The following is a 26441-nucleotide window of genomic DNA, read 5'->3' as shown; positions in this document are numbered from 1 at the left end:
TGAGCGGGCACGTGAAAATCCTCAACTGTTGAGTTGAAGAACTCGCTAGTATCACGGTGGCGTACATATGCGGACCATTTGGTGGCGTGGCCGACTTCCGTGACCTGGGAATCGGAAACAATGAGGAACTTCATCACACATTACGAGGTTCGGGACTGACCCGAGAAGATGACTATATCTCAAGTTAGTGGGCTTATATCCCTCACAAACATTCAACACATTTGTCTTAAAGAGCTCTGGAACTCACTGCCTTGGCTGGGTATTGTTGGGTACGACGCTACTAGTAGTGGCGAGCCCCACTGACGACTCATCAATGCGACTCGGACGAGCTACCGGCTGGCTTTTGCATCATTCCTCACTGACCGACCGAAGTCAGAGATGTCCTATGGTAGACTGTTTGTAGAATCGTGTCGGTTCTGTGGAGGTGATGGTGTTGCTGGGACTTTGGAGACCAACATGGACAGGTGTGAATGTTTGCGCAAACTTGTGTTTGAGACGAGCGATCTTGCCAAAGTAAGTTCCTAGTATATGACCTGCTCTCCAATGTTAATTTTAACGGGTTGTACAGGATCCATAAGTAGTATCGGCTAACGACGCTAAGGACACGCAGTTGACGATTACTCCGACTCACAGTGATGTACAACACGAGGTGTCCCTCAAAATAGGACCACTGAGTGAAAATGTGCGGGACAAAGATACAAGCAAAGAACGTATGGTGGTCCAGTCTCTCCTTCCCCAGATCCAAGCGGATGCCATCCCCTCGCCGACGATTTACGAACGTTTGGGAACAAAAGCAGGAGCCTGAACAATGCAGTATACCTGTATCTAATCGTAGGTCACCGATTGCTTCCTAAGCCACACGTTGCTTATTAGATGCTAGGTGACTGCTGAATCGTATGAGACAATTGCTTTCCCCTGCGCGCGAGCTAGAAGACGAAGCTAACGATGGCGGATATTGGAACTGGTCATATTGGGATCCTGATACGAAACAGTATAGCTTCCAGTTGTTCCGTTTGACTTGTTGATGTTGCGTACTAACCAGTGCAATCTCCTTTTCTTGTTATGGTTTTGTTCTTCTACGTCCCGAATTGTTTGGATCAACTTCATCCTGATAAATTTAGCTTTCATCTCATGCCGTCTTCAGAGGTGTATGCCGCATGAGATCTCGTGATATTATTCTGATCCAAGAAATTTCGATTCACATTTTGGACGGTAAATGACCTGTCAGCACCAAATTTACCACTCGTGTAAACTTCCCCTTGCTCCAGGATCTCGTGGAACTTCTTAGGGCAAGAAATATGACGATCTAAGTTGGTTATATACACATCAGTGAGCCAAGTGAGTCACGGCCCTGAAGTTTGCACCCCGTAATTGATGTATTAAATCCAACTCTTTCATAGTCACCACCATCACGCCTACCAAGACGACTTAATATACACCAGAAACTTTGAACACATGGTTTCTATTACGATGGCCCCCGAGTCTTCGGCACAACTTTGACCAGCCATAAGACCTCGACAACGGAGATTTTCAGGAGAGCTATGAAACATAAACGGTGTTGTGACAACACACTTGAAACACCATCAGTGACAAGATCGGACTCTATTCATGGGACCTTGGCCTGTCCATCGGTGGTGATACAACTTGATTTTATGTCATTAGAGTTGACTTGGTATTCAGCCTAGGTCAAGAATGAAGTTCTTCACGCAATTCATTCGGTGTGTTATTGCTGGAAATAATGAAATAGTAAACAATGTGGGCATTATTTGGGTGTCTAGTGTGTATGTGTGGAATCGATACATTCAGGGCCGTCGCCGTCTAAACATAACCTCGGCCTTCCGGCTGGGAGAGCAATTCATCAGAAACCACTCATCTGGGGGACGCTCGCCTTCTTTTTCCAATTTAATATCATAGTTTAGCACAAGATAAGCCATCATGGCCTTCATCACACTAGAAGCAAGCAACCGGGGCTGACAAAACCAGTGAATGAGAACTCAAAACCATAGATCGGGCAAATTTAGCGTACCAAGCATGATGTGCATACCCAAAAGGAATATAGCTTGCACTTGTGGAAGCTAGCAGGCTTTATGGGTCTTCTCCATTGTCCTCGCGCCGCTGTGAAAACCGGAAAGGTTGAAACTCAGATGCGCTTTCGAAGTATTCCTTGTCGAGGTGCATGGGTAGCGACAACGACGTGAGTTCCGCTGGGTATCACGGTACCATCCGAGAATTCGAATTGCCGCATTGCTTTGCACATCATAGGGAATAGTACTAGACGCAAACTCACAGAATTTCTTTTTACAAGACGAGCCACGCAGAAAGCACTTGTCATTACATAATAATTCCATCAGTAAATCATGAGTTCACTTCCTGCCGACAAATGTCTGTACTGAAGTATTAGTAACAGTCACTTCCTCGTGTTGATTATCTTGGATCGCGTCGCTCCCTCCTCGATCTCCTCCCTGAATTATCGGCAGTCTCATCACAGTTTCGGAGTCTCTCCGCCCCTCCGTTCAAAACTATGCATGTGAGAGCTTTTGAAGTCGGCGCAGGTATCGGACGTGTCACATCAGATGTCCTCAACGATCCCGTGGCAAAGCCAGCGAGTCCGGTTTAGAAATCAACGACAGCGGGCATAGGCTTTTATGGAAGGGTATCGCTGATCGAACGAAGAGCGTCACCTTCTTCAAAGGTGCCCTACAATCTTTTGACCCAGTCGCATTAGGGACACCTCTGGATCGTGTGGGTTATCTGCCGCACGATGGTGATGACGAAATGAAAACAGGATTCGACAGGATATGGTACCAATGGTGCCTGGGCCACTTGAAAGATGATGATCTTGTGCAGTTCCCAGTGCAGAGGGGAAGCTCTACGTGATGTAAGGAAGGAGAATATATGCGGCGGGCAAAATGAGCCGGCAACCATTTTCGACGAGCAAGACTCTACTTTCACTCGGTTTGTAAGAAGCGATTTTGTAGCCCAAAATGTTGACTTCACTTCATAGGTCAGACCTTGCATTCAAAAATATTTTCCGGGATGCTAGTCTCAAAATCATCCGAGAGCAAATGCCACACGGGGTTCCAAAAGGGCTGTATCCAGGGATACTTTGTCCCTATCAGCGGAGGTATCGATTCCTGCGCTATAGTGGGTATATTCCATGTGCCGCCTCGTGGCTGAGGCTGCACACAAGGGAGGTACTGTCATTCATCTGCTAGATTTGGCGTTTTGGCTAAAATGATCGCTTCAATCAGACAAGCAACTTATTCTTGATACAAGACGAATGGTCGGAGAGCCGGAAGACTCGGTTCATACCCCTTTGGACCCGCATGAGTTCTGCAACAAGATCTTCCACACGTGTTGCGTGGGCACCAAGAACTCTAGCGCAGAAACGAGAAAGAGGGTCAAGGACCTCTCAGAAGCGATCGGAAGGTATGTATACACTTTAGTCCTCGAGACGCTCGACTAAAAATAAATCCAGCTACCATATGGACTTGAACACAGACACTCTTGTCACCTCTGTCCGTGACCTGTTCGCGTTCGTTACTGGTATGCGACCTCGGTTCAGAGCCCATGGCAGATGTGGCGCAGAGAATTTGGCGCTGCAGGACGTCTAGGTAAGTACTATGAATCGGGATCTACATATTCATTGATGACTGCTGTCAGGCACGGTTACGGATGCTCCTTGCTTATCTCTTCGCTCAACTACTTCCTTGGGTTCGAGGCAGACAGGGTGCACTCCTCGTCCTTGGCAGTGCAAACGTTGATGAAAGGTATGTCGACTGGCTGGAATAGTGACAATTGACTGACTTAGGGTTCAGTCTCCACGGATATTTCACAAAATACGATTGTTCAGCAGGTCAGCCTATCTCGAAAGAAATGCCAACTGAACTAACATTAATACCAGCTGATATCAATCCTATTGCGGGCATCAGTAAGACTGATCTCAAGAAGTTCATTGCCTACGCTCGTGATGCGTTTGAAATTCCCATCTTGGACGAGTTAGTACAGCTGTGTTACTACTAGGATCGGCACTTTTTCCTGATATTCTGCAGTTTTTTGATCGCCATGCCGACCGCTGAGCTAGAGCCAATTTCGGAGACACGTGTCCAAACGTATGAGGTGAATATTCACTCGAAAATGTTCTCTCAATGGTGCTGATCACTCGATAGGTGGACATGGGCATGACGTACGATGAACTATCAGTCTTTGGTCGTTTCCGCAAAGTGGAGAAGTGTGGACCATACGGCATGTTCACGAAGCTGGTGCACAAGTGGGGCTCATTCCTGTCTCCCGTTCAAGTATGTCATCATTCAAGGTTAAGTGCAATCCGCTGATTACGTCTTCTAGATCGTAGAGAAAGTCAAGCATTTCGTCTTTGAATGTGCGCGCAACCGTCATAAGATGACAACCCTGACACCGGCGTACCATGCAGTAGGTATATCCATCTTCACAGACTGATATAAGACTGACGTTGTCGTAGGAATCCTACAGCCCAAATGACAACAGTATGTCACGCTCAAAACTCTACATCACAAGTTGCCCAGACTAATTTGCGTCCTTTTCACTATCCCTTAAGGTTCCCGTGGCAGTTTAAGAAGATAGATGAAGTAGCTGCAGTCCTACCTGATCGCTCCAACTCGGCTGCAGATAAGACCAAGACTGACTGAATAACGTAGAGATCAAGTCCATGTACTTAGACGACATAAGGCCTTAAGGCTCTAAGCCACAATGAAACGATGCTTTGTATTCCAATATGGCGGATATCACGCGAGTACAATACAGTGCGATGGACAGGGAAACCGAAAGGAAATGAATAACAATGTCAACTCAGATTATGTCCGCAAGAAACATGATAGCGTGCTTTGAACCGTTATCTTCTTCATGATCGCCGGCTCCGGAGCTGAGGTGGAAGAATGAGCATCGCTGCGATTAGCATAATTTATAGAATCACCTACGATCAGTTAGGCCTTTTACTTTTCGCTTGATGCTATCCATGACTTCGATCGAAATCTCCTCGAACTTTCATCAATCCTTCCACGAACGGTATACATGGCCCGTGTACTTTCGCGAAAGCCAGGCTTTTAGACGCTTCCAACATCACTAAAATCAAGTCCACCACCTCAAAGTATGGCTCGAGCTCTTTGGTGGGTTTGAACGCGCTGAAAAAGGAGAACACAGTACTGATGTCCTCTTTGATGCGCTCCGTTGCTGCTGCTATGCGTAGTTTTGACGAGTGCAGTAAGATAAGGATAAGTAACCAGGGAGGCGCCAAGCAGATCTTCAACAAGAAGCTCGAGGAGCGATGGATTGATATAAGATTGATCGGCCATGTAATTCCGCATCGTAAGCACGATCTGTTCCATGATACCGTCGTACCGTGTTGGGTGGAAAAGTCACTTCGTCGCAGGCTTCAGGTCGTTGAGGATAATATTAATAAATGTCTGGATGCATTTCTTCGCAACATCCAATTTTCCATCAATGCCGTCATTCAGTAATTCTCTAAAACAAGGGGCTCGAGTCGTCCCAAAAGCGCCTCGGTGTTATCGGCGGACTTGAGATCTGGTCGTTGGCAAGTACCCCACAACACGAGCAAGGATAGCTCCTTGACCACTCTCTGTCGCTGCATCGATTTGTTGGTTCACCATCTGGAACAGGATAACTGCGCCGTGCGTACCAAAGAGTCCGTCGCTGTCCACCCCAGGCGGATCCGAGCGCGTGATGAACTTCCGAATCTCTGTCTTCATTAGGTTCGCAGACCATTCATCGAGCTTCTTGACGATCAATTTCAAGTAGTTCTCGATAAGGTTCTGCTGCTCGCCGCCGACCAATGGTGGATCAAGGAGCTCCGGAACTACATTCAACTCTGTCATGCTCTTCTTGTACTCCTTAATTCAGGCATGAAGATCGTGCATGATGCTAGCGTCAGGCTATGATTAGATGATGCGCTGAAGGGTCGCATTCAGAGTACGATGGTACTCTGAGATATAGAACGCATGCATCTCGTAGCTCGGCGGAAAGAATGGTACCACATCGCTTTCGATGCGGATGAGGTCTTGATATACTATCCAACTAAGACCACCGAGAAAGGCGCTAGGGTCGTGCTGATGTCGCGTATTAGACTCGTGACCAGTCCGTCTATGAGGCAAGCCATCGATAGACGGACTGGTAAATCTGGGTTTGAATTTGGATAGTGCGCGCTTTGGAGTCGTCACATGATCTTTAGCCAATCAAATAATGATACTTTTGAAAAACAAACTGACACAACAAATGAAATGGCGAAATAATCAATTCTTGATTTTGATGCATTGGCGCAGCTGCATTTATGTATCTGCTCTGCAACTTCAATGGATACCAGTACCATCATCCGTGCTGTGCGAGAAGCATCCTTGCAGGCACTATACTCTTTTGCTCGTGGCCGTGACAGTGTGATTACAGCTGCCAGTACAGGCTGTGGGAAGACCCTCTGTCTCATCATTCCTATTCTACTTCGTCCGGACACTATTAGCATCCCATGGTAATGTCAATAAAGCCAGAGTCCACGGAGCGGTTGAGATCGGTTTCAGCCAGCATTGAGAGGTCTCCATCACGTTCAGGCCATCCTTGAGACATTCTGGAATCCTCCTGGGTCGAGGAGAGCTTGAAAGTTGAAACGCTAGGCTGCCTTGCAGCAGTTGGAACGAAAGCTGATCACTGCCAGAGACAACGAGCGACATTACATAGAACACGGTAGTACATGTACGATCGAATAACTTAGCAGACTTATCTAAGCAGTGTCTAAGTCCTAAACGGGGCTCTCCGTCATGTGACGACTCCAAAGCGCGCACTATCCAAATTCAAACCCAGATTTACCAGTCCGTCTATCGATGGCTTGCCTCATAGACGGACTGGTCACGAGTCTAGTCGCGTATATGCGTCGTCAAAATTGACCTAATGTAATAGAGTCCGATATGGTTTTGGTAACTTTAGAGCGGTAGTGCTTAATGTTGTCATTCTTTTGTAATTTAGCTTATCTTGGCGTTTTCACTCTTACTATCTAAGATCTGAACGGCTACACTGCACTTTAGCGCCATTCAGTACTCTTCACATTAGGCGGAGCCTGGCCCAGGAGTACGCTACTAACTTGCTCTACCATTACCTCATTGCAACCAAGATTCCCACTGGGCAATGGCGCGATCATGCTTATAGGCATCATCATGCAAATCAACTCTACCATCCATTAAGTGCAGCTGACATGGATGAGTCCAAGCTAGTAGAATGTATACTACAATTGCCATTAGGGAATCGACAACTGGAGGCCAAGGAACGGCAAAGCCCGTATCATTCAACTATTTCATCCAAGCTATGCCCTGTATGCTAGGGTTTTCAACTACGGAGTAGTAGCTCGAAATTCCATCGAGTAATGGCTATTCTGTCTCTCGCTTGCAACATAAAACCATGCATTTGTATGCGTGTCCTTTATTTTCGTCGCTGAAAGCAATATTACGACGGCAAGGCCCCGCAATCAACGTAACGCACCTTAAAGGACGAGTCATCAGTTTTCTGATGGACACTTTGGATGCTAGAATATCAGTGCGCATACTTGACTAATAGATTAATTCATTGAACCTTGACCGTGCCGAAAGTTTCAAAATTTTCGGTCTTACGGTATCAAGTAGTAACAAGTCGTCCTCGTGAATTATTTGGGGACTCACTAGTATGACACGGAAACGGCGCCAAGATACGTACCATCGTGATAGGGCTTTCAAACGGGCTCATCTGGAGGCACCCGTCAATTCTAGCTCTGACTTGGACTCGGAGAACTTCGATGGTCCACTTGAAATCTGGTTGTCCAATGGGCAGTCTGTTATGTGCTGCGAACGATTGCATACTCAAGTGCACTCTGAGTCAAGTGCACTCTTCTCACCCCCTACCACCATCTGTCCCTTGTTAGCTGCAGTGGGAATGTCATTTGGGCAGTATGGTTTTGTCTGTGACATTACATCTGGTCTTGTGCCTGCTGCCTACCTGTCAGTTCACATGGAGCACCTCCACCACAGACAGAAGTTAAGAAATCGGACACCTTCGACAATCAAATCAGTTCTAGTTACCCACTTACTCAACAGCCACTATCTCATGTTGACGACACCCTGTCCCAGCCCCCCTAGTGATTTGTCCGAGTCCATCCAGGGTCTTCAACCAGAGTGGTCATCCCATTGTCCGCATCCGGGCTGTCGTCATTGGCACGCTGTACCTGCAGGGAAATCTTCTATCAAGGGTCAACAAGCTGGCACCAGAAAACACATCGCTGAAGCCCACCCCGAAAATGCGAAGACTTATTTGGCTGGGGTCTTTGAAATGAGATGGATCTACCGTCCCTTTCACAAAACTGTTGATGGTGAAAACCGGCTGTTCTCCGAAGCAGTCTGGCCTTTTATCAAAGACTACATTCCTGCATCCTTGGCACAAGATGTTATTTCAGTGAGGTCCTCTCGCATCCAATATACGGTTTCTGTCCACAGTCAATACTTGACAGACCTTGGGTGGCAGAAATTTATTGCTAGCCTGGGCCTGCAACCAGGCGTTCTTCGTGGGTTGGTGAGGCTTCAAACAAAGAAAGAGGCACTATCCTTGGAGGGAATAGAAAAGCAGCTTGAGCTCGGTCTTATTATCATTCGGAAGCTCTACAGGTCATATATTGTGGACGTCCAAACCTATATATCTTCCAAAAATGACCCGCAGTTTCGTCAAGCAGTAACAATGAAGTGAGTACTCTCCATCTTTGTCTGTGCATAGCTCATAGTCTATTACTCAGCACCAAGGCGCACTTCAGATCATTGAGCCGAGTTTCTTACTACACCTACTCCAGACCTCTGTCTCGCTGCGTCTGCATGCTCATCAGATGGGTCCATGCTGAGCACACCAGTGCTTTGGCGCCATTCGGCGCTTTTTACATCAGACGGAGTCTGGCCCAGGAGTACGCCACCAACATGCTTTACCATTACCTCATTCAAACCAAGGTTCCCCGTCCTGCTGCGCTTCTCCAACTTCTGCATCAACTGCTTGTGACCCTCGTCAAGCAGAAATTTACGAACCTAGAAACGATGGCATGCCCAACAGACTACACCCTATGTATCGGCTCACTGGCTGACAATGGCGGGTTTCTACTTGCTACCACCACCACCAGAATGTGTGCTGTGCTGCAGCATAACTTCTATACCATCATCATCCATTCTTCTCGGCTTGAGGACCACGGCTACCAACATTTTAATCCATTTTGTTTAGATAATTTCACCCTGGATCCTGTACCAGGTGCAGGTGAGGCGCTTCAACCCATGGGGGAGCCAACCGCTGCCCCAGATGAAGGAGAAAGCGCTAATGATAGTATGTTGGCACAATTTCGGGAAGTAGAGGAAGAGTTTGTAGATGGTCATGATGATAATATAGATACAGAGGAGGGAGAGTCTGTGCTACCGCATGAAGCTGAAGGCGGATGGGATTTTGAAAAAGAGGAAACTTTTCATTCTTACTATTTAAACGGCGACACTGCAGAGAACCTAGGTGAGGCACGAATTAAGGATGGCATACAGTGCACTAATATGAGTGACATATTCAGACAAATATTATGACCCGCGGTCTTCTCTGCCGGCTCAACGATGTCCACCAAAATTTGTAGCTCAGATAGATCGCAATCCTGGGTCCTTGTCGGTCTTAAGGTAAACTATTATATACTGCTTTCACAACTGGGATTACACTTAGCTGCATGATCTATCTATAGCGTTTTGGCGAAGAATTCACACTACGTTCAGCCCTTGCTTGCCAGCCATCCCTCGTTTGCCACACCCTACAACCACATCAAAACTGCCTGGTTCCATTCGAGGCCAACATCATTCAAAGAAAGACGAAACTACGGTTTTTTCTTCACTGAAGACGGGACTGCCATTACCATGCGAGACGGTGACGACATCTCCCGGAGTATCCTGTTTTCAGACATTGGGGTATTAGCCAAGACCACGATATCAAATATATCAGATCAGATAGTCCAGTGCTTGCCACATGGTTGCAAAGATCTTCTTCAACAGTTTCGTGGCATCTCCAGTCAGCTAGTCGATGACCTTACTAGTCCCGACGCCATTTTCCTTCAGTCTTCCAACCGCATTCTCATACAGCCATTATTGGATGCGATGTCAAAACATCTGTCAGACCCAAAAGAACTCGACCATCACATTATGCTTTCTCCCTCTGTGATTACTGAGGAAGCTGCCAGAAAGTGGCTGGCGTTCGACAAGCGAATTCTTGGTCAAATAATTGTCGCCTTTCTCCTAACGTGCGGGATACCTCCCCTACACTGGCAATTTCGGACTTTTCAATTCCAGTCAGATAGCACGACGGGCATCGCTCGTAATCTCTATCTTCTAGGCTCCGAGCTTGTTATAGGTCACCCGGCGGCTAGACAACCCAACCAGGTCTTGCAAGAATGGCTGTGGGCCTTTCCTCCCAGTCTCGCCCCACTTATTCTTTTCTACCTTGCAATCATACGGCCTAGCGTCGTTCACATCACAGGCCTTCTTCATTATGTCAACAACGATCATAAGACTCATATCTTTGCTCATACCTTTCCTACTACTCGCCTTGAATTTCCCCGAGTTTGGAATGGAAGCGATGTCAATAAATTGCTGCAGATTCACACATCCTCTCTTCCAGTCCTGTTATCATGCGGACTTCTGCGAAATGTGATAACCGCCATGTACAATCAACTCTTCCCAGCTCTTTCCCATGTTGGGCCCTCAGATGACTCCATGGTGGATCGCCAAGCCCAACACACAAGGACGACGGGCAACATTCATTATGGGCGGTCTGATCATGTTCCCTTCGCTTTTGGAATGACACTTGAACAGGCTCGCAAATGCATGGCCTCCAGCCAGGCATTGCATGCCTTCTATGGGTTAGGCAGTCTGGATCATCAATGGGCTGAGCGCTTACAAAACTCAGCGTTTCTGACTGACTTGAGGAACGAGAATCTGGGTCTCAAAGAAGCAAGGATTCTTGTCAGAGAGACGTACAACTTACACCACTGTCGCTTGCCACACCAGATAGCTGGCCTTCTGGAGACTGCACCTTACTTAACTCTCAAAGACGTAAGCGAATTATGGGTTTGAAGTTCATCCTCCTTAATGTGTTCACTAGGGGGTTATCGGAGATGAGGTGCTTCGACGGGTGATGCATGCAGTGTTGTTTGGTAGTTCCAGACCCAATATTCTTGATCGTCCTTCTGGAGGAGGATACTTGATTGCCGATGTATCAACCGCTGTGGTACAGGTGAGCAGCTTTATCGTTACTATTGTTTAAGAATGCTCCTAAATAACTTAAGATTGTCAAAGCTGTGGAAGAAGTAGAATGCGGAGCCCAGTTTCATTCCCCAAGACAGATGGACATCAGCACCATCATTCACTTCGACGAAGTAGCAACACAAGCCCAAAGACACCTTGCTGCACTAAAAGACGACTTTCCTACTTCGTGGATGAAACTATGCACTGACGTCCATAGGCTCTATCAGAAACCAGAGTTGTCGAGAGAGATGTCCTGGGTTGTAAGAGGAGTTCCTGGATAAAGACGTTCACATACTATACATGTGTGGTGATGATTATTTAGTCTCACTCAGCCTGAGGCTCGTGCCATTCTGGTATTAAACAAAAGATGTTGGCATCCACACAAGGACAACTTGAACGTCCATTCAGCGAATGAGCCAAATATTGATGTTCAAAGCCACCAATGTTCTCTGCCACACATGATGCCGATTTAGCCGCTGACCATCATGATCATGCTGAACTTAACATCGTTGAGGACGACATACGTGAATAAATTGAAAATGCGCACATTTTTGAAATGTTTGCGCTATCTGGATTCTATTTAATTAGGAGAATGAACAAAGAAAGAAGCTGTAGAAGCGGCACTACGTGCTTGTATAAGAGATCCAATACACACACTGGCTTCAATGCCAAGGGAAGTACTCAATGCTCAGCCCAATCATTTAAATCGCGCATAGCTCATGGAGAGTATTGGTCGAAATGCCAAGGTGCGTGAGTTCTTGGCCCTCCCTTGAATGTCCCTTTTCAAATCAATACTTCTAGCCGTACTTGCCGGTGTTCAGATTGTAGCAATACTGAATGCACAGTTTTTTTCTATATCAATTCGACACTTGGCATAAGCCCGAATTTGAAGTTGTTCAATTGAAATGGCCGGCTGAAAAACGTCAAGAGCATGGCACAACCAGGTTCCAAAAATCTAGTGCGCGCCACAACTGAGCTTACTAGCTTAGAGCAATGACGGCGCAACGAGGCAAGATGTTTGCTGCTCTGGTGTTCTTGTTCCTCAGGATGCTTTAGAATTCGTCCTGCAACAACACGATTCTTTAATGGATACAACGTTGATTCCTAGCATTGTTATCATAATGCCAATTATCAAGTTCGACGGGTATTGGAAGTCCTCCAGCTCCAGCCCCATAAAATCCTTTATGCTTCTCGCCGGAACAAACCGGTAGAAGATGCTGATATTCCCAGCTTTGTCGTTGATCCCACTTGCTCGTACTCCTCCGAAAGATTGTTGATCCACCACCGCACCAGTGCATTTCTCGCTGTGATAGACATTGTCAACAGCATTAGCTAGTTTGTGGCAGTCGGAAGAGCTTTGCGGTCTGCGGTAAAGCTGGAAAGGAAGCCATCAGTCAATGCATGTCGCAGAGACCTTGCAACTTACATGAACCCAGTGATGACCGGATCTAATATTCTTTCATCGTACTCGAGTCAGGATCTTTGATTAGCATATGGCAGGCTGTATGGAGACTCCTTCGAGTCATCGCCTATTGGATCATGAGAAAAGTCGCAGTTGGTTATGCTATTCGCCTTACTGGTGTCTCCAATAAGAACCTCCCCTCCCGCATCCTTGGCTTTCTGGAGGAGGTTCATTATTGTGTCATAGGCTGGACGACCTCTGCAACATTAGTCAGTAACCAGTATGCAGCCCGAAGCATAAAAACGAAACGCACGTTATGGGTTGCTGAAGTCAGATGATGGCCCGACTTCGATCTTCGCAACCTCAGACAGGAGCGGGTCTTTGAATCCAAATGACCAGATCGAAGAGGAAACGTATAGCTGCGACAACGCGGAACACGGTTGTCCTGCACATGTCCATCAATCTTGCGTATCACTCATAATATGCGAACCTTGATACTCAAAGCCTCGAATGCCCGCAAAACTGCATTTCGGATATCTGCGAATTTGTGGACGACGTGGAAGTTCCTCCCTCCTGTATCGCCGATGATTCTCGGATAGCTTTGTACTTGTCTAGGTTTGCGGCAATGTCTTTCCATAGCTTTTGGAATATGAAGCTGCTGCCTGTGAAGTGGGATGCTGCAAAGCTGGGGTGCGATATCGCCTATGTGACAAATTCTGAAGGTGACCCAGAGATCAACTGGAAGAAGTCGAAGAGCTACGAAAGTTTCATTAATCAACTGTCACCAAGATGATCCCACATTACACACCTCAGCGACAGCATCAATCTCAGCCTGCCAAGCACTTCCCTTGACCAAGCGTAGTAACTGCCACCAATTTGTGACAGTACTTGCCGCTAACGAGCTCTGCACTGGCACGCAGGAAGATGGCGATGCGATCGTCCGAGGCATGGCCTCCCATTGTGCCTTGGCAAAAGTGCACATCAGTCGCGCTAGCTACGGTCGAGCCATCTGCCTCATTGTATGTGCAGAGATGGTAACTTGCGGCTTCAGGGTGATATCTACGGTGGGTTAGCTGGTGCCATTGTAGGTATTGGTGTAGAGGAAGGTAGCACACTGTATTTTGCGAAAGAGAATGGTACCAGCTTGCTGGTTTCCGTGCTTGATACCGGCAGAGGGGATTAGTCGGTGTGGAAGCAGGTGCGGTGAACAGAAGCTATGCGTGGCATGATACTAAACAAGAATGAAGGAGCTGCGGTAACTGCACGCGCATGCGTCGATGGTGCAGTTGGCTTGGTGAAAAAGTGGGAACCGACAGACCTATTGTCCAAAAATAACTTTGGCATGACCATCGAGGATGATGGAATGATCGTCAGCAACATCGGCTGACTGATGAAGCTCAGCGCCAGTGACACTATGAGAGGCGTTAATTCAAATGCAGCAAGACACAGAACCGAACGTACGGGAACCAGATGTTAGTACCAAGCCTTTGGCCCGCGTCGTCAGTCAACTTCCAGTTACTAACATATCTACCACGTCGGGAACATCGGGTACCTGGTAGGAAACGTGCTGTAGCGATTGCAAACTGTGGTAGACTCAACGAATGAACCTTTAGGTCACCGGTCCATACATCAAGAGCTTGATTAATAAGTTTTTAACTGGACAACTGACAGATTGCTCTCGGCTATCAGTCCTCACAGAACAAGTTACAAGGAGTCAACGACGAGAAGATAACCGGGTGAGCGACAGTTCTACATAGCTGAGATAATCAAATAGATTAATTAGGAAAATGCACTAAAAAACGACTTTCCTACTTCGTGGATAAAACTTATATGCACGTGCTGACGTCCATAGGCTCTATCAGAAACCAGGGTTGGCGAGAGAGACGTCCTGGGTTGTAAGAGGAGTTCCTGGATAAAGACGTTCACACATGTATGTGTGGTAGTAATAAATATTTAATCTCACTCAGCCTGAGGCTCTTGCCATCATGATGTTAAACGAAAGATGTTGGCATCCGCACAAGGACAATTGACCAGGTTCCAAAAATCTAGTGCGCGCCACAACTGAGCTTACAAGCTTAGAGCAAGGACGGCGCCATGAGGCAAGATGTTTGCTGCCCTGGTGTTCTTCCTTATTCCTCAGGATGCTTAAAAATTCGTCCTGCAACGACGCGATTCTTTAATTGATATGGCGTCAATTCCTAGCACTATTATTCTCAAGCCAATTATCTCAAATCAAATTCGGCGGGCATTGGAAGTCCTCCAACCCCATCAAGTTTCTCCTTTATACTTCTCGCCGAAACCAACCGGTTGAAGGCGCTGATCCTCCCAGCTTTGTCGTTGATCTCACTTGCTCGTACTCCTCCGAAGGGCTGTTGATCCACCACCGTACCAGTGTATTTCTCGTGGCAACAGACGTTGCCAGCAGCATCAGCTTGTTCGTGGCAGTCAGAAGAGCTTTGCGGTCTGTGACAAAGCTGGAAAGCAAGCTATCAGCCAATGCATGTCGCAGAGTTATGTGAACCTCATGCCGTATTCAACCTCGGAAAGACGCTCCGTGGCACCTTGGAGAGAACTACAGGCGCAGTAGGCCGTGGGCAGGCACCACTTTGGCCCGTGAAGCTCCACGGTGTCGTTCTTCCATACCAACGGACTCTGCCCACAAAATCTCATTCGCCAGACAGACGAGCCGCGCCCTCTCTAGCAATGCGCAGCCGCCTCTTTCAGCCACTGCTCGCGTGTAAGCAGCACCCGGCACTGCCGGAGCGCCCGGACACTAAATTTTATGGTCCCGCCCACCAGCTCGAGGTCTTCGTTTCTAGTTTCTGAAGCCCTGCTGGGGTCACTCATCGCCTCCGATTGCTCGAGCAGGCGTGCGCTGGTAATTTAGATCTCGTGCGACTTAGGAACGGCCTCGTGCGCCTTGTTGAGGACGACTTTGGCGCGCTCAGGGGTTTCTGGATGGGTAAGGGCGGGCCAGAGCTCGACGGAAAGTGGGACCACCTCCACGGGGGAGTATGCAGGTATCCGCAGCTGATTCTTCAAGGTTGACAGCTTCCCGAACGGAGTTAGAAAAATCCTCTAGTGCTGCGTGATGTGAATGGATTGCGGTAAATTCAACGAAAAAAGTATATACCTTTACGCAGGGCGGGTTTCTTCAATAAACGTCACGCCCAAGGTCGGCTGCTGTAGGCCGGGTCTTGACGCTCTGGCCGACGTGCTGAGCAGCATTGGCAAGAACGACTTTGCATCCATCCTATAGGGGATACCGGAGACAGCGCAGGAGGTACCGCGGCTCACGTACGTGTAACCGTCCTGCCTCGAGCCGTACATCATCGCTCTTGGAACGCCTTTCGCAACCTGCTTTATGAGTTCCCTTGCAGCAACCGTAAGGCCAGCGCCTTCTCCCAAACGTGCAGCTGCAGTGCAGTGTTTAGGATTTGACTTGATGAGCGAGCCAAACGACATACGGGCAAGCTTTACGTCGCCTACTTCAGCCCCAACCTTGAGAACGACTAAGTGGTGCGAGGTAGCCCTTTAGATCGACAGAGGTAGCAGGGCCGGAGGCAGCGACTGTCCCAGAAATCCACGACGCAATGAGTGAGGTACGATGAGAACTACGAAAAGCAAACTTACTTGGTCGAGCTTTGAGGTCGTAGTGCCGTGGTCAGCAGGAGTCCCGACGACCCCCTCACCTTAGCCTGGGACTTGGTAAGCTCACGCGGAGGGTCCGCAACCTTGGACCCCGAGGGCAGGGCCTTACTTGAGGGGTCAGCAGCGCCTTCGAGATTTACCTTCTTTGCAGGGGCAGCACCTCGCAGGAATCGGCTGACGCGTGGCCTCTAAACCGCATTCAGCAGTCGAGCTTGGGACCGTCTCAATTCACTGCACTTAAGTTAGTCAGAGGCTTCGAAGTGAGGGCAGGCTTCAAAGATGGCAAGTAAAGTTCGACAGCAAGGGGCAAGCGCAAAAGGCCGCGTAGGCAGCTTCGGGGCGAACGGTCGTACCGAGCTTCACAACGTCGCCACGGCGTGAGGCTCACAACCAGCGCCTGACGAGTGCCAAGGAAACAGCCCCAAGAAAGTGGAGAAAGGGGCGCGACTCGAATCAAAGCTAAGCACTCACCCGTCTGCTTTATGCCCGTGGCCAGTGTTAAATTAGGTTGTACTTGAAGCAAAGTAGGTTTTTCCTTCACGCGGAGTTTAAATTGGTAAGCGTCTGGTTTGCAATAGATGATCGCCGTACTGATCGCCGGTCCAAACCCCGTCCTCAAACGCCGGTAATCCGATAAACGAGACATCCTCGAGGACGTTTATAGGGTGTCGTACGATGTCTATGGCCTGGCTTCAAGATCACCACTTTGTCAACATCAGCCTGGAATGTGCCGAAGTCGTGGATTCGCCGATGGAGAACACCAAAATGAACCTCGACGATAGCAACATTGATAATTTCGTTCGCATGCAGTGCAGGTTTTTCATATTTTACAGTGCTCTGTACTATCCACAATATATGCGACTGCCAAAATTTTTTGCTGTTGGTTACGGCCATCTCTCGCCTCCCATAGAAGCAGCCTACGTTTCAAACGCGGTCCCCGTTATCAATCCGTCACGGTGGCTGTATTTTTCGACGGGGTGGGTCCGTTCGTCTGGATGACGTTTCAGTGACTCTCACTCGGGCGCATTTTGAGTCTGCTGCATACGTGCAGTGTAGCGCATTCAGACGTCTCCAACGTCATCGAGAGGCTGCTCAACAAGGCTCTCCCCTCCCAACTGCTGCCTCGTGGGTCATGTCCAGACTAAATGATGATCCTCGATGATTTTCTTACACTGATGCTTCTTACACAGAAAATTTGTCTGCTTTGTCTGCGCCCTTTCTCCGCGGCGTCGCACTGTGTATTGGTACTAAAAGACCAGGTGCGCGAAATAAAGGACGTAGTATCGATGCGATTCTTTCTCATTTTGCTTCTCGACGCACACAGCTCGCAAGCACGTCAAATGATACGCACATCACGTTTGACATCATTATCGTTCGGACGGCAGGCCAAGTACTGTCTCAATATCTCAGATCGCTGTCTTCGGTATCATGAATCCTTCATTTTTGTAGCATTGAATATGCTGCAGAGGCGACAAGCTCATCTGCAAACCCACTTTGCTGTGAGGAAATCAAACTTTGACTCTGATGATCGTAAGTTGACCAATGTCTCTCCTGATGTGCTCCGACGACTTGCCAGTCGACTCGAACAAGGGTGTAAGCTGTCAAATCTTGACATGGATGAATGGAATGCGCTGAAACTCCTGCATCAAGTCAATACCATGTCTACTCGTAGCTAGTCCTGGATCATAGGCTTCGAAAATGTTTGTGAGGAACGAGATACGCAACTACTATGGTTATTTTGGTCTGCCACACATTCACGTTCAATCCAAACCCAGCGTATAGTCCTATCTTTCAGATTATGTATGGGGGCTATTTCATTGATCTTTCAGAGCGCTTACCTCGCACACCGATCCATCGTCATTTCTTGAACTCTGAAGTTGAAGTCGGGGACTGGCGCTTCCCAGCACCGCTACCTTCGATTAATGATATTCGTGCAAGGCGCTCCGGGGAATTTTCGTTCAATAGCTGTCCAAAAGATCAGTCGGACGCTCGATATGTAATTAAGTTTGTCTTTCTGGGCCATACCGCTAAGCTGGGTTTGAATCTCCGTCAGGACCTAACGGCCGTACATGCACAGGCGGACCGCAGCCGTAAAAGAAAATCGACGCCGTAGCTTCAAGCTTCGGCTGCCAGACCGCGGCAGTACTTGCGACATCTAGCTGGAGCCTGGGAAAATGTTTGTGAAAACGTGTGGTCTCGACCATCGTGCGATGATATACATACATGATTCCGACGAAAATGAACGTATAACATATTTACCATACAAAGTCCTTCGGACCGCACTTAAACCCTCCATTTTCACCTCGTACCAGCGGAGCAATCAGTAGTCCCAGGGAAATTTCTCATGAATGTTTATTCAAAAAGAAAGTTTCGCCACTAACCTCCGATTCCCACCACTTACCTCCTTATACTCGGCACTGGAGCAGTTGCAGATGCACTGGCCACGGGCATCAAGCAGACGGGTGAGTCCCTGGCTTTTATTCGAGGCGCGCCCCTTCCTCCACTTTCTTAAGGATGTTTCTTTGGCACTTGTCAGAGGCTGGTAGTGAGCTATGCGCGTCCGCGCTGGCTTGGTGACTGCCGTCTACAAAAAGTCTCGTGCTTTCTAGCGATGAGCAAGGGAGTCGGGCATCTGGAGATGTTGTCAACTTGATGCGAGTAGACTACAGGACCTACGCACCTATGGTTTGATTGCGGTCTCTGGACCACTCCAGGAAGGCAGATTGCACTGGCTTTTGTTGGAGTTGCGATCATGATCATCTCTATTCCGCTAAATACGGCAATTGCACGGATGCTAAAGATGCAGGAGCAACAGATGAAGAACCGCGATCTTTTGGTCAATATCAAAAGGTACGTCAGCCTCGTGTACGCAGAGAATTTCATCAAGGATCGTCATTCATGCAGCATCGAGCGTTATGAATATGTATTCATCCGCCACGTTCTGCACGTGCGCAATGATCTAGAGCTGAAGATGTTGAAGAAAATTGGTATCGTAACGGCACGCATTGATTTCAAGGCAAAGTAGCCCATATTCATCCTTGCGCATCCATCAGGCCCTCAATACGACGCTTTGGGGCAGCATTCCTCGTGCGTCCCTTACCTTTGACTCGTTACTCACAACTAACAGACAGATCTCTCAGTAATCGTGACGTTTAGTTCTTTTGCTACCGCATCTGTGTTCTCGTCGCGACCACTCACAGCCGGCGTCATCTTCCCTGCGATCTCACTGTTTATGCTTCTCCAATTTCCACTTGCTATGGTGAATCATAATCGTTCAACAATCGTTGACTGCGTCACAGTTTAGTCAAGTCACGTCGAACGTCATCGAAGCCCTCGTTTCCGTCAAACATCTGTAAGGTTTCCTGCACGCTGAGGAGCTGCAGCAGAATGCCCTCGTGAAGGTGCAGAAAAGCAGTCTGGACGTCGGTGACGAGGTTGGCAATTCTCTAACTACTTATGATTGTTTTCACATTTGTGACAGGTGCTTTCAATCAAAAATGGCGAATTTTAGTGGAACAGACAAGATACATCAGCTGCTCTGGAAGATATAAACTTGACGGTACACAAGGGGGAACTCGTGGGTGTACTTGGTAGTGTGGGCAGCGGGAAGAGTAGCTTGTTGTCAGCGATTATCGGGGACGTGCGAAAGACAGAGGGTGAGGTGGCTTTGTTCGGCAATGTAGCTTACGCTGCTCAGACTCCTTGGTGCGTCGCATATGCAGGATTTTCTAGCACGTTCACTCACAAGCGAATAGGATTCTTTCTGCGTTGGTTCGAGGTGATATACTTTTTTCACATGAGTACGATGAGGCGCTTTATAACCTTGTTATCGAAGGTGTGTACACAATTAACTGTGTTAGGTTTGGACTGACCCTTCTCTGCAGCTTGTGCTTTGAAGCCCAACTTAGATTTTCTCCTACAGGGTGATCTGACGGAGGTCGGTGAAAAGGGTGTGTTTCTGACTATCCTTTTGGCGACCCAATAATGCTTATGGCGTCCGTTCTATAGCCATTACTGTAAGTACTTCGGGATAGTAACGTATCAGCCAAAGGTAATTGATCTCTCAGCTCAGCGGTGCATCCTGCAGGGTTCTCCTTGGTGATGTTTTAGCTGCCATCTATTCCCACGTTGCCCGACACGTCTTTGGTGAGTAAGAGCATCCGGTCTCAGACTTCTTTCTTTTTAATGATACTATGTAACAGATCATGGGTCCTCAAGGCTTACTCGCAACCAAAGCGCGCGTTCTTGTCACTAACAGCATCTCGTATCTCAAGTATTTCGATCAACTTGTTTACCTGCGCCGCAGTATGATCTTGGAGAGTGGCTCGTACAGTGAGTTGATGTCGAATCCGGATAGTGAAGTGCGCAAGCTTGTGTGCGTCTATTTCCATTCACGATGTTCGACGCGATCTAATTGAGTTATGACAGTCACGGCCATGCCACGAGCGGTTCCAATTCTGGAACCACCACACCCGGACGGTCCAGCGGCATGACTACTCCCACTACAAGCGAGGGCCACATGCAAGCCACCCTTGTTGGAGAACTCGAATCTGTATCAGAGAAGGTATCGCGTAGAGAAAGTTTCAAAAAAGCCGTCCTCGCTACGCGCCTTCCGATGGCATCGCTAAAGAGCACAGTGAACAGGGCCGCGTCAAGATGGAAGTGTCCTCGTGGTACCTCCAAGCAGCATCGAAAAAAGGGTTCCTGTTCTTTGTAATCGCTACGGTTCTGCAGCAGGTGGTATCTGTCATATCGACCGTAATACTCAGGCTGGGGCTAGCATGACCGCGAGATGGGTACCAACCCGGGATTGGCCGACAAGTATTTCCTGGGATACGGTCTGTCTAATTTGATGGCAATTTCCTTAGGCGCATCTGCTGCGCTTCTGATTTGGGTTTTCTGCTTGCTTCGGAGCTCAAAGCACCCCCATGATTCGGTTAGTGTTACGTTCCAAGTATGGACGGAATGTGTTTCATTTGTTTTTCAGATGCTGCATTCAGTCACGCGTGCGCCCCTCAACTTTTTTGAAACAACGCCGACAGGAAGATGCGTCAAATTAGTAAACCGTGAAATGATTTCTGAGTTCGAACAATCTCTTGTTGCAGTATCGTTGAACTTGTTTTCTCGTGATACATACGTTTTCGATCAAATCCTGGCGCGATTCATCCAAAATATGATACGCACAAGCGCGGTCTGCGCTTCTATTTTATTGGTTATCGGGTTCAGCTTCCCGCCCTTCTTGATCGACGTCCTCTGGCACGGTTCTACTACAAGATCACCGTGTATGAATGGCTTTGTTCTTCTTCCAGAATCATCCTAACGTCATCAATAGGTACCATCTCGTGACGTCACGTGAACTCAAGCATCTAGATGCGGCGTCCCGCTCACCCCATCTTTGTGTAGTTCTCGGAATCCTGGACTTTTCGCTATCCGGGCTTATGACCAACAAGCCGGTTTCATTGCGAACAATGCGGCGAGCATTGTTCGCAACCAGTTGTGCTACCTTCCTAGTACTTCCATCAACCGATGGCTTGCAGTAAGATTGGAGTTTGTTGGAGCAGTGATTATCCTCGTCACGGCTGTTTTGGCCGTCTCTGCCGTGGTGACCAGCGACGTTTATGCTGGGTTGATCAGTCTAGTTCTGTCATACGCTTTGAACGCAACAGGTTCACTGGTGAGTGGCTTTCTCTTCGTCCCGAGGCATTGGTAACCGAGCGGCCGCAGAACTGGTTCGTCCGCTCCGCAAGTGAAGTAGAACAGAATGTCGTTAGCGTCGAGCGTATCTTCCATTACGCGAAAGACCTTGAGCCAGAAGCTCCTTATGAGATCCCTGAGAATAAGCCCACCTCTGGGTGGCCTACAGCTGGGGAAGTTGAATTCCGGCGAGTCCATGTCGCTGTACGCACGAAATTGTATTGAAATTGTCCGATATAGGGAATATTCAGCACGGTATCGGCCCGGGCTTGATCTAGTCCTCAAGGATATTTCCATGACCGTAGTCAGTTATTTCGCCGGGTTTCTCACATATGTATGCCAACTCGAGATGCTCCAGAAACCGAAAGAGAACGTTGGAATATGTGGCCGGACTGGGGCAGGGTAGGACATTTTGCTGGACTGTGACGATGCTTTTACAGCTTCTTCTTACCCTCTTCCGGATCATTGAGCCTGCATCTGGAGCTATTTTCATTGACGACGCAGACATTACCAAACTTGGCCTGCATGACTGTGCATCCTTTTTGAGTTGTCCATTTGGGGACTTGGACACCCCTTGATCTTGATCAAATCAACATAGTGCGGTCCGCGATATCCATCGTTCCTCAAAACCCAGATTCATTCGAGGGCACGTTGCGAGAGAACGTTGACCCTGTTGGCGAGCACCGGGATGTTGATATACGGACTGCTCTGGAGCACGTCCGTCTTTGAAATACGTTTGCGCTTCTGATGCTTACTAACGACACTTCTACAGGCCCATCTGAAGGCATACGTCGAATCACCTCCTGGGGCACTAGATGCTCCAGTCCAGGAGGTCGGATCGTCGCTTTCAGCAGGTCAGAGACAGCTCTTGCGTTTTGCGAGGGCGCTCTTGCGCAAGGTACGAGTGTCTCTTTTGGTTGATTATGAATTTTCATCACCGACGCTCCCTAGACTAAAATGCTCGTCCTCGATGAAGGTCTGTATGAGCGGTATCTTGTTCTTCTGCAAGGTTAATGTGCATGATTCTCTAGCAACATCTGCAGTCGATCTAGATACCGACCGAGCGATTCAAGAAACTATTCGAGGTCCAATCTTCCGCGATGTGACCATTCTAACCATCGCGTATGTGACACGTCCGACATCATCGACGATTAGTGCCAATAATGATCGTATAGGCATCGCCTGAACACGATCATGGAGTCTGATGGGATTCTGGTTCTAGATGCTGGAAGGGTAAGCACGCTCCAACGACGTTCATCCACAATTTATCTTTGATTGGCGAATTTTGATTGCAGAATTTGATAATTCAAAGAAGCGGCTGGAGAACAAGAGTTCTATTTTCCGTTCTATGGCGATGGAGGCTGGTCTAGTTCACGTCCAGCTTGATGATGCAGGAGAGAACGCGCGGGTGTGGAATATACCTATCATGCACAACATTTCTTGGGTTTGTTCAGAAATACAACATCATAGCCATGTAGACATTGCCACGTTCTTGCTCTGAATCTTATCTTTCGCTTGTCAGCTATTCAATCGTGATACTCGATAATGCAGTCGGGGTGCCCCGATACTCGCCTTGCGATTAGTACCGCAGAAGCATTGGATGAAACTAGGGCGTCTTTGCTACTACCCAATGCCTCGGAAGAAATGGAAGAGGTTGAAGGTGAAAAAGTTATTTCAGACGAATTTCCGTTCTCAATTGAAATTACTACCAGTAGGACTCCTCTCCAATAAATCACCCTGCCGAAAAATCTCAGGATCGTGCACTCAACAATTCAAGACTTGGGTTCGTACCAGTCCAAGATAATGTTACATGAAGAGATGTGCCAACACGTCTTCGAGGATCGAGCTCATGTCTCTGTTCCACGGGGAGTGACGGAATTTCTGAGAGCGCGGCATCAACTAGCCCATCGCCTTCAGCGAGTATCCCCATTCCAGCTGGAGTGTTGATCGCCATCAAATTTCCTGGGGTGGAGGTGATGCTAAAGCGATAAATTAGTCACGTGGAAATCATCGACGTTGCATTCTGACCAATCAAGTAACAAGCCGTCCGCAGACTCACGGAACTCGGGCGTCCTAATCGCCCACATCGTCTGCGTCAGTAGAATAGTGACCTGTCCTCGAAGGACACGATCGTCAGGGGCGCTTTCCAAAGCAGCTTGGAGCGTCACCATAGTGGCCTGAAGATCCCCCATCTTGAATGGCGCTAACTCTGGCCCGTATTGAGATCGCAAGCGTAGAAACTGTGATTCATGCCCCTGCATCTTCAGGAAGTAGACCTAGAACGTTTTCGAAAGATGTCAGCAATCCTTCGTAGCCCTGCAGTCTAAGACAAAGCCGTGCGACATTGGTGCGTGCGATGACGAATTGGCATTCGACTATGGGGTCCTCTTTCTCTTCGTACGCTGTTTCTAGGAGAGTAATTGCACAATTTATGTATTCTACATCCTGTTCAAGCTTTCCAAGGCGTTCGCAAATCAGACCGAAGGTATGGAGGCCCCAGCCATCAGCCGAGAAGAGCTGGGAATGGCGTCCGAGGATGAAGAAGGCAGGTAAAAGGATATCTGTAGTGGGTGCACGGACTGTATTTGAATCATTTACAGTGACAAGAACGCGCGAGGCAAATTGCAGGTCTGCCATAGGCTTGAACCGCACGTTATACAGATATAGGGCAGCTGGCTTGTATTTACCACGTCTGCTGTCATGCTGACTGCATGCTCAAGTAATGTGCCTCGCTTCATGGCGGTTTGCTATTGCAGTCAATGTCTGGCCGATCCAAGCCAAAGTACGATTCGGATCAAGAGGTTGCGCCTTTGTAAATGCTTGGGTGGCCCACCTAGTCAATGTCGTTATGATACAAGTATAGAAGACTGATCTTGGTTCACGCCACCATCAGTGAACCGGTGAAGAGATGAGATTGATATATAAGGCAATATATTGTCGAACTTCACAACAATCTGTGTAATTCTGCTGACTGCGTTCACATGGGAATGTATGGTAATGTCAAGGAAAGATCAATTTTGCTTCTTACAATTCTTCAATTGGATGGATCAAAGAAAAAATTCATGAGCACAAATTCATGAAGTTAAATATGGATCCAGCCTGAGAGGGATCATGAAGGAGGTTGCAATGTGGGGGAGTCAAAGACACTTCAGTGATGACACTTGTAGTGCCGATGTGTATCATTTGGGCTTCGTGAATATATTTTTGCTAGCTGAGGATGACTATCACATGCATGTTGTTTGCTCTAGGATAAAAAGTACAAGTCTGTGTTGCAAGAAAAAGCTGACACCAGAGTTGCATATATAACATTTTTATCTATTGACCGTCACACAGAACAATTCATTACATGGAGCGCAAAAACTGTTCCAATATATGTCAGATTGCATATGACATCTCAATGGACGTCATTACTAGTCTGCCACTAACTTGGCGGTAGCGACAATGCTCACAAATATTTCGAAACTTGGTATGGCACTGTAAGTATACACTGTAGCGAGCTAAATGACAATGTCTCCCAATCTTTGGCATCTACGTCAAATTCTTCCGAAAATAACTAAGAGTAGCATTTCCCACACTGGTACTTAAATTGGCATCTGAGGTTGAGAATATGACCATCCACCATGCTGATGCCTACTTTTGCTCAATTGCTAAGGGACCACCATGACCTGTTCACTTACAAATTTTGGTCATACACATGGAAATTTATTGAAGAAGTTTATTAGGTAACCGAGGAGCAGCGCCGGAAGACTCGTTTGACATAACAAGTCGTCGAAAAAATAAACAAAATTTCCAGAACCATCGTTGCCTGTTCCCTTACAATTTCTGATCACGCAGATAGAAAATTATTGAGGAGATCTATTGGGGGATCGAGGAGCAGTGCCGGATGGTTCGTTTGACATAACAGGTTGTCAAAAAATTAAACAAAGTTTCCAGGACCATTTGTCGCATGTTCACTCCCAAATTTTGATCACACAGATAGAAAATCATCAAGGAGATCTATTGGGGGAGGAGCAGTGCCGGGAGGCTCGTTTCACATAACAAGTCATCAAAAATAAGTAAAGTTTCCAGGACCATCGTTATCTGTTCACTTCCGAATTTTAATCATGCAAATAGAAAATTATCGGAGAAGTCTATAACAGAATTGAGGAGCACGACCGGAAAGTTTTTGAAAACCATCAGTTGTCCCACAAATAATTGGATCTTCCCAAGTCGTCTAACAGTTGTGCTTCGTCACATAAATTCAATAAGTGATAGATCACCACACATTAATACACTGTATATCAGAAAAGATGCATATTATATTCATCCTAGGTGCAGGGGACATTAACATTAACTAGTATATATCTAAGTGCAGCGGAGTAAAGAGAATAGTGATCGATGAAAAGATA

The 26441-nt window shown here is 47.6% G+C and overlaps 9 protein-coding genes across 9 annotated transcripts; 5 read left to right on the top strand and 4 right to left on the bottom strand.

The window, feature by feature from the left end:
• Window positions 1–378: 378 nt before the first annotated feature.
• F5147DRAFT_755111 (uncharacterized protein) lies at window positions 379–1266 on the top strand (the record flags this gene model as incomplete). The annotated part of the gene is made up of 3 exons (XM_041440320.1): window positions 379–517; window positions 582–779; window positions 931–1266. The coding sequence occupies 3 exons, from the start codon at window positions 379–381 to the stop codon at window positions 1023–1025; spliced, it is 432 nt and encodes a 143-aa protein (XP_041287818.1). The 3' UTR covers window positions 1026–1266.
• Window positions 1267–1802: 536 nt separating this feature from the next.
• On the bottom strand, window positions 1803–1976 carry F5147DRAFT_584660 (uncharacterized protein; the record flags this gene model as incomplete). Its single annotated transcript, XM_041431803.1, has 1 exon — window positions 1803–1976. A coding segment is annotated over one exon (174 nt), but the record flags the coding sequence as incomplete, so codon positions are not given.
• A 1304-nt stretch (window positions 1977–3280) lies between these two features.
• F5147DRAFT_819323 (uncharacterized protein) lies at window positions 3281–4754 on the top strand (the record flags this gene model as incomplete). Its single annotated transcript, XM_041443638.1, has 10 exons — window positions 3281–3429; window positions 3479–3608; window positions 3664–3770; window positions 3819–3856; window positions 3905–3998; window positions 4053–4119; window positions 4170–4298; window positions 4348–4431; window positions 4481–4505; window positions 4537–4754. 10 exons carry the CDS (start codon window positions 3281–3283, stop codon window positions 4665–4667), a joined length of 954 nt encoding a protein of 317 aa, XP_041287816.1. The 3' UTR covers window positions 4668–4754.
• A 786-nt stretch (window positions 4755–5540) lies between these two features.
• Window positions 5541–5870, bottom strand: F5147DRAFT_778752 (exocyst complex component Sec6; the record flags this gene model as incomplete). Its single annotated transcript, XM_041442180.1, has 1 exon — window positions 5541–5870. The coding sequence occupies one exon, from the start codon at window positions 5868–5870 to the stop codon at window positions 5541–5543; it is 330 nt and encodes a 109-aa protein (XP_041287815.1).
• Window positions 5871–7695: 1825 nt separating this feature from the next.
• Window positions 7696–11587, top strand: F5147DRAFT_778751 (uncharacterized protein; the record flags this gene model as incomplete). Its single annotated transcript, XM_041442179.1, has 6 exons — window positions 7696–8741; window positions 8792–9537; window positions 9593–9692; window positions 9755–11114; window positions 11164–11295; window positions 11348–11587. 6 exons carry the CDS (start codon window positions 7696–7698, stop codon window positions 11585–11587), a joined length of 3624 nt encoding a protein of 1207 aa, XP_041287814.1.
• Window positions 11588–13333: 1746 nt separating this feature from the next.
• On the top strand, window positions 13334–14624 carry F5147DRAFT_656944 (uncharacterized protein; the record flags this gene model as incomplete). The annotated part of the gene is made up of 7 exons (XM_041434180.1): window positions 13334–13472; window positions 13594–13727; window positions 13760–13792; window positions 13949–14077; window positions 14148–14207; window positions 14380–14444; window positions 14561–14624. The coding sequence occupies 7 exons, from the start codon at window positions 13334–13336 to the stop codon at window positions 14622–14624; spliced, it is 624 nt and encodes a 207-aa protein (XP_041287813.1).
• Window positions 14625–15591: 967 nt separating this feature from the next.
• Window positions 15592–17010, bottom strand: F5147DRAFT_819319 (uncharacterized protein; the record flags this gene model as incomplete). The annotated part of the gene is made up of 5 exons (XM_041443637.1): window positions 16748–17010; window positions 16342–16547; window positions 16006–16240; window positions 15872–15961; window positions 15592–15759 (listed from the first exon to the last, which is right to left on the bottom strand). The coding sequence occupies exons 1-5, from the start codon at window positions 17003–17005 to the stop codon at window positions 15592–15594; spliced, it is 957 nt and encodes a 318-aa protein (XP_041287812.1). The 5' UTR covers window positions 17006–17010.
• Window positions 17011–19089: 2079 nt separating this feature from the next.
• On the top strand, window positions 19090–23554 carry F5147DRAFT_819312 (multidrug resistance-associated protein 6; the record flags this gene model as incomplete). Its single annotated transcript, XM_041443636.1, has 23 exons — window positions 19090–19209; window positions 19264–19351; window positions 19413–19446; window positions 19500–19618; window positions 19659–19694; window positions 19746–19793; window positions 19871–20064; window positions 20115–20194; window positions 20244–20309; window positions 20368–20375; window positions 20470–20505; window positions 20562–20734; window positions 20788–20923; window positions 21692–21711; window positions 21763–22033; window positions 22084–22257; window positions 22494–22584; window positions 22652–22770; window positions 22826–22951; window positions 23005–23029; window positions 23085–23175; window positions 23229–23286; window positions 23366–23554. Exons 1-23 carry the CDS (start codon window positions 19112–19114, stop codon window positions 23552–23554), a joined length of 2280 nt encoding a protein of 759 aa, XP_041287811.1. The 5' UTR covers window positions 19090–19111.
• A 191-nt stretch (window positions 23555–23745) lies between these two features.
• On the bottom strand, window positions 23746–24791 carry F5147DRAFT_656941 (uncharacterized protein; the record flags this gene model as incomplete). Its single annotated transcript, XM_041434179.1, has 5 exons — window positions 23746–23790; window positions 23864–24015; window positions 24113–24329; window positions 24397–24693; window positions 24741–24791. The coding sequence occupies 5 exons, from the start codon at window positions 24789–24791 to the stop codon at window positions 23746–23748; spliced, it is 762 nt and encodes a 253-aa protein (XP_041287810.1).
• Window positions 24792–26441: the final 1650 nt, after the last annotated feature.

This window comes from Suillus discolor (genome assembly GCF_016758755.1).
Source record: "Suillus discolor strain FC423 chromosome Unknown F5147scaffold_75, whole genome shotgun sequence".
Lineage (NCBI taxonomy): Eukaryota > Fungi > Basidiomycota > Agaricomycetes > Boletales > Suillaceae > Suillus > Suillus discolor.
Note: the sequence above shows the minus strand (reverse complement) of the source record. Positions and strands in the feature narration are given on the sequence as shown.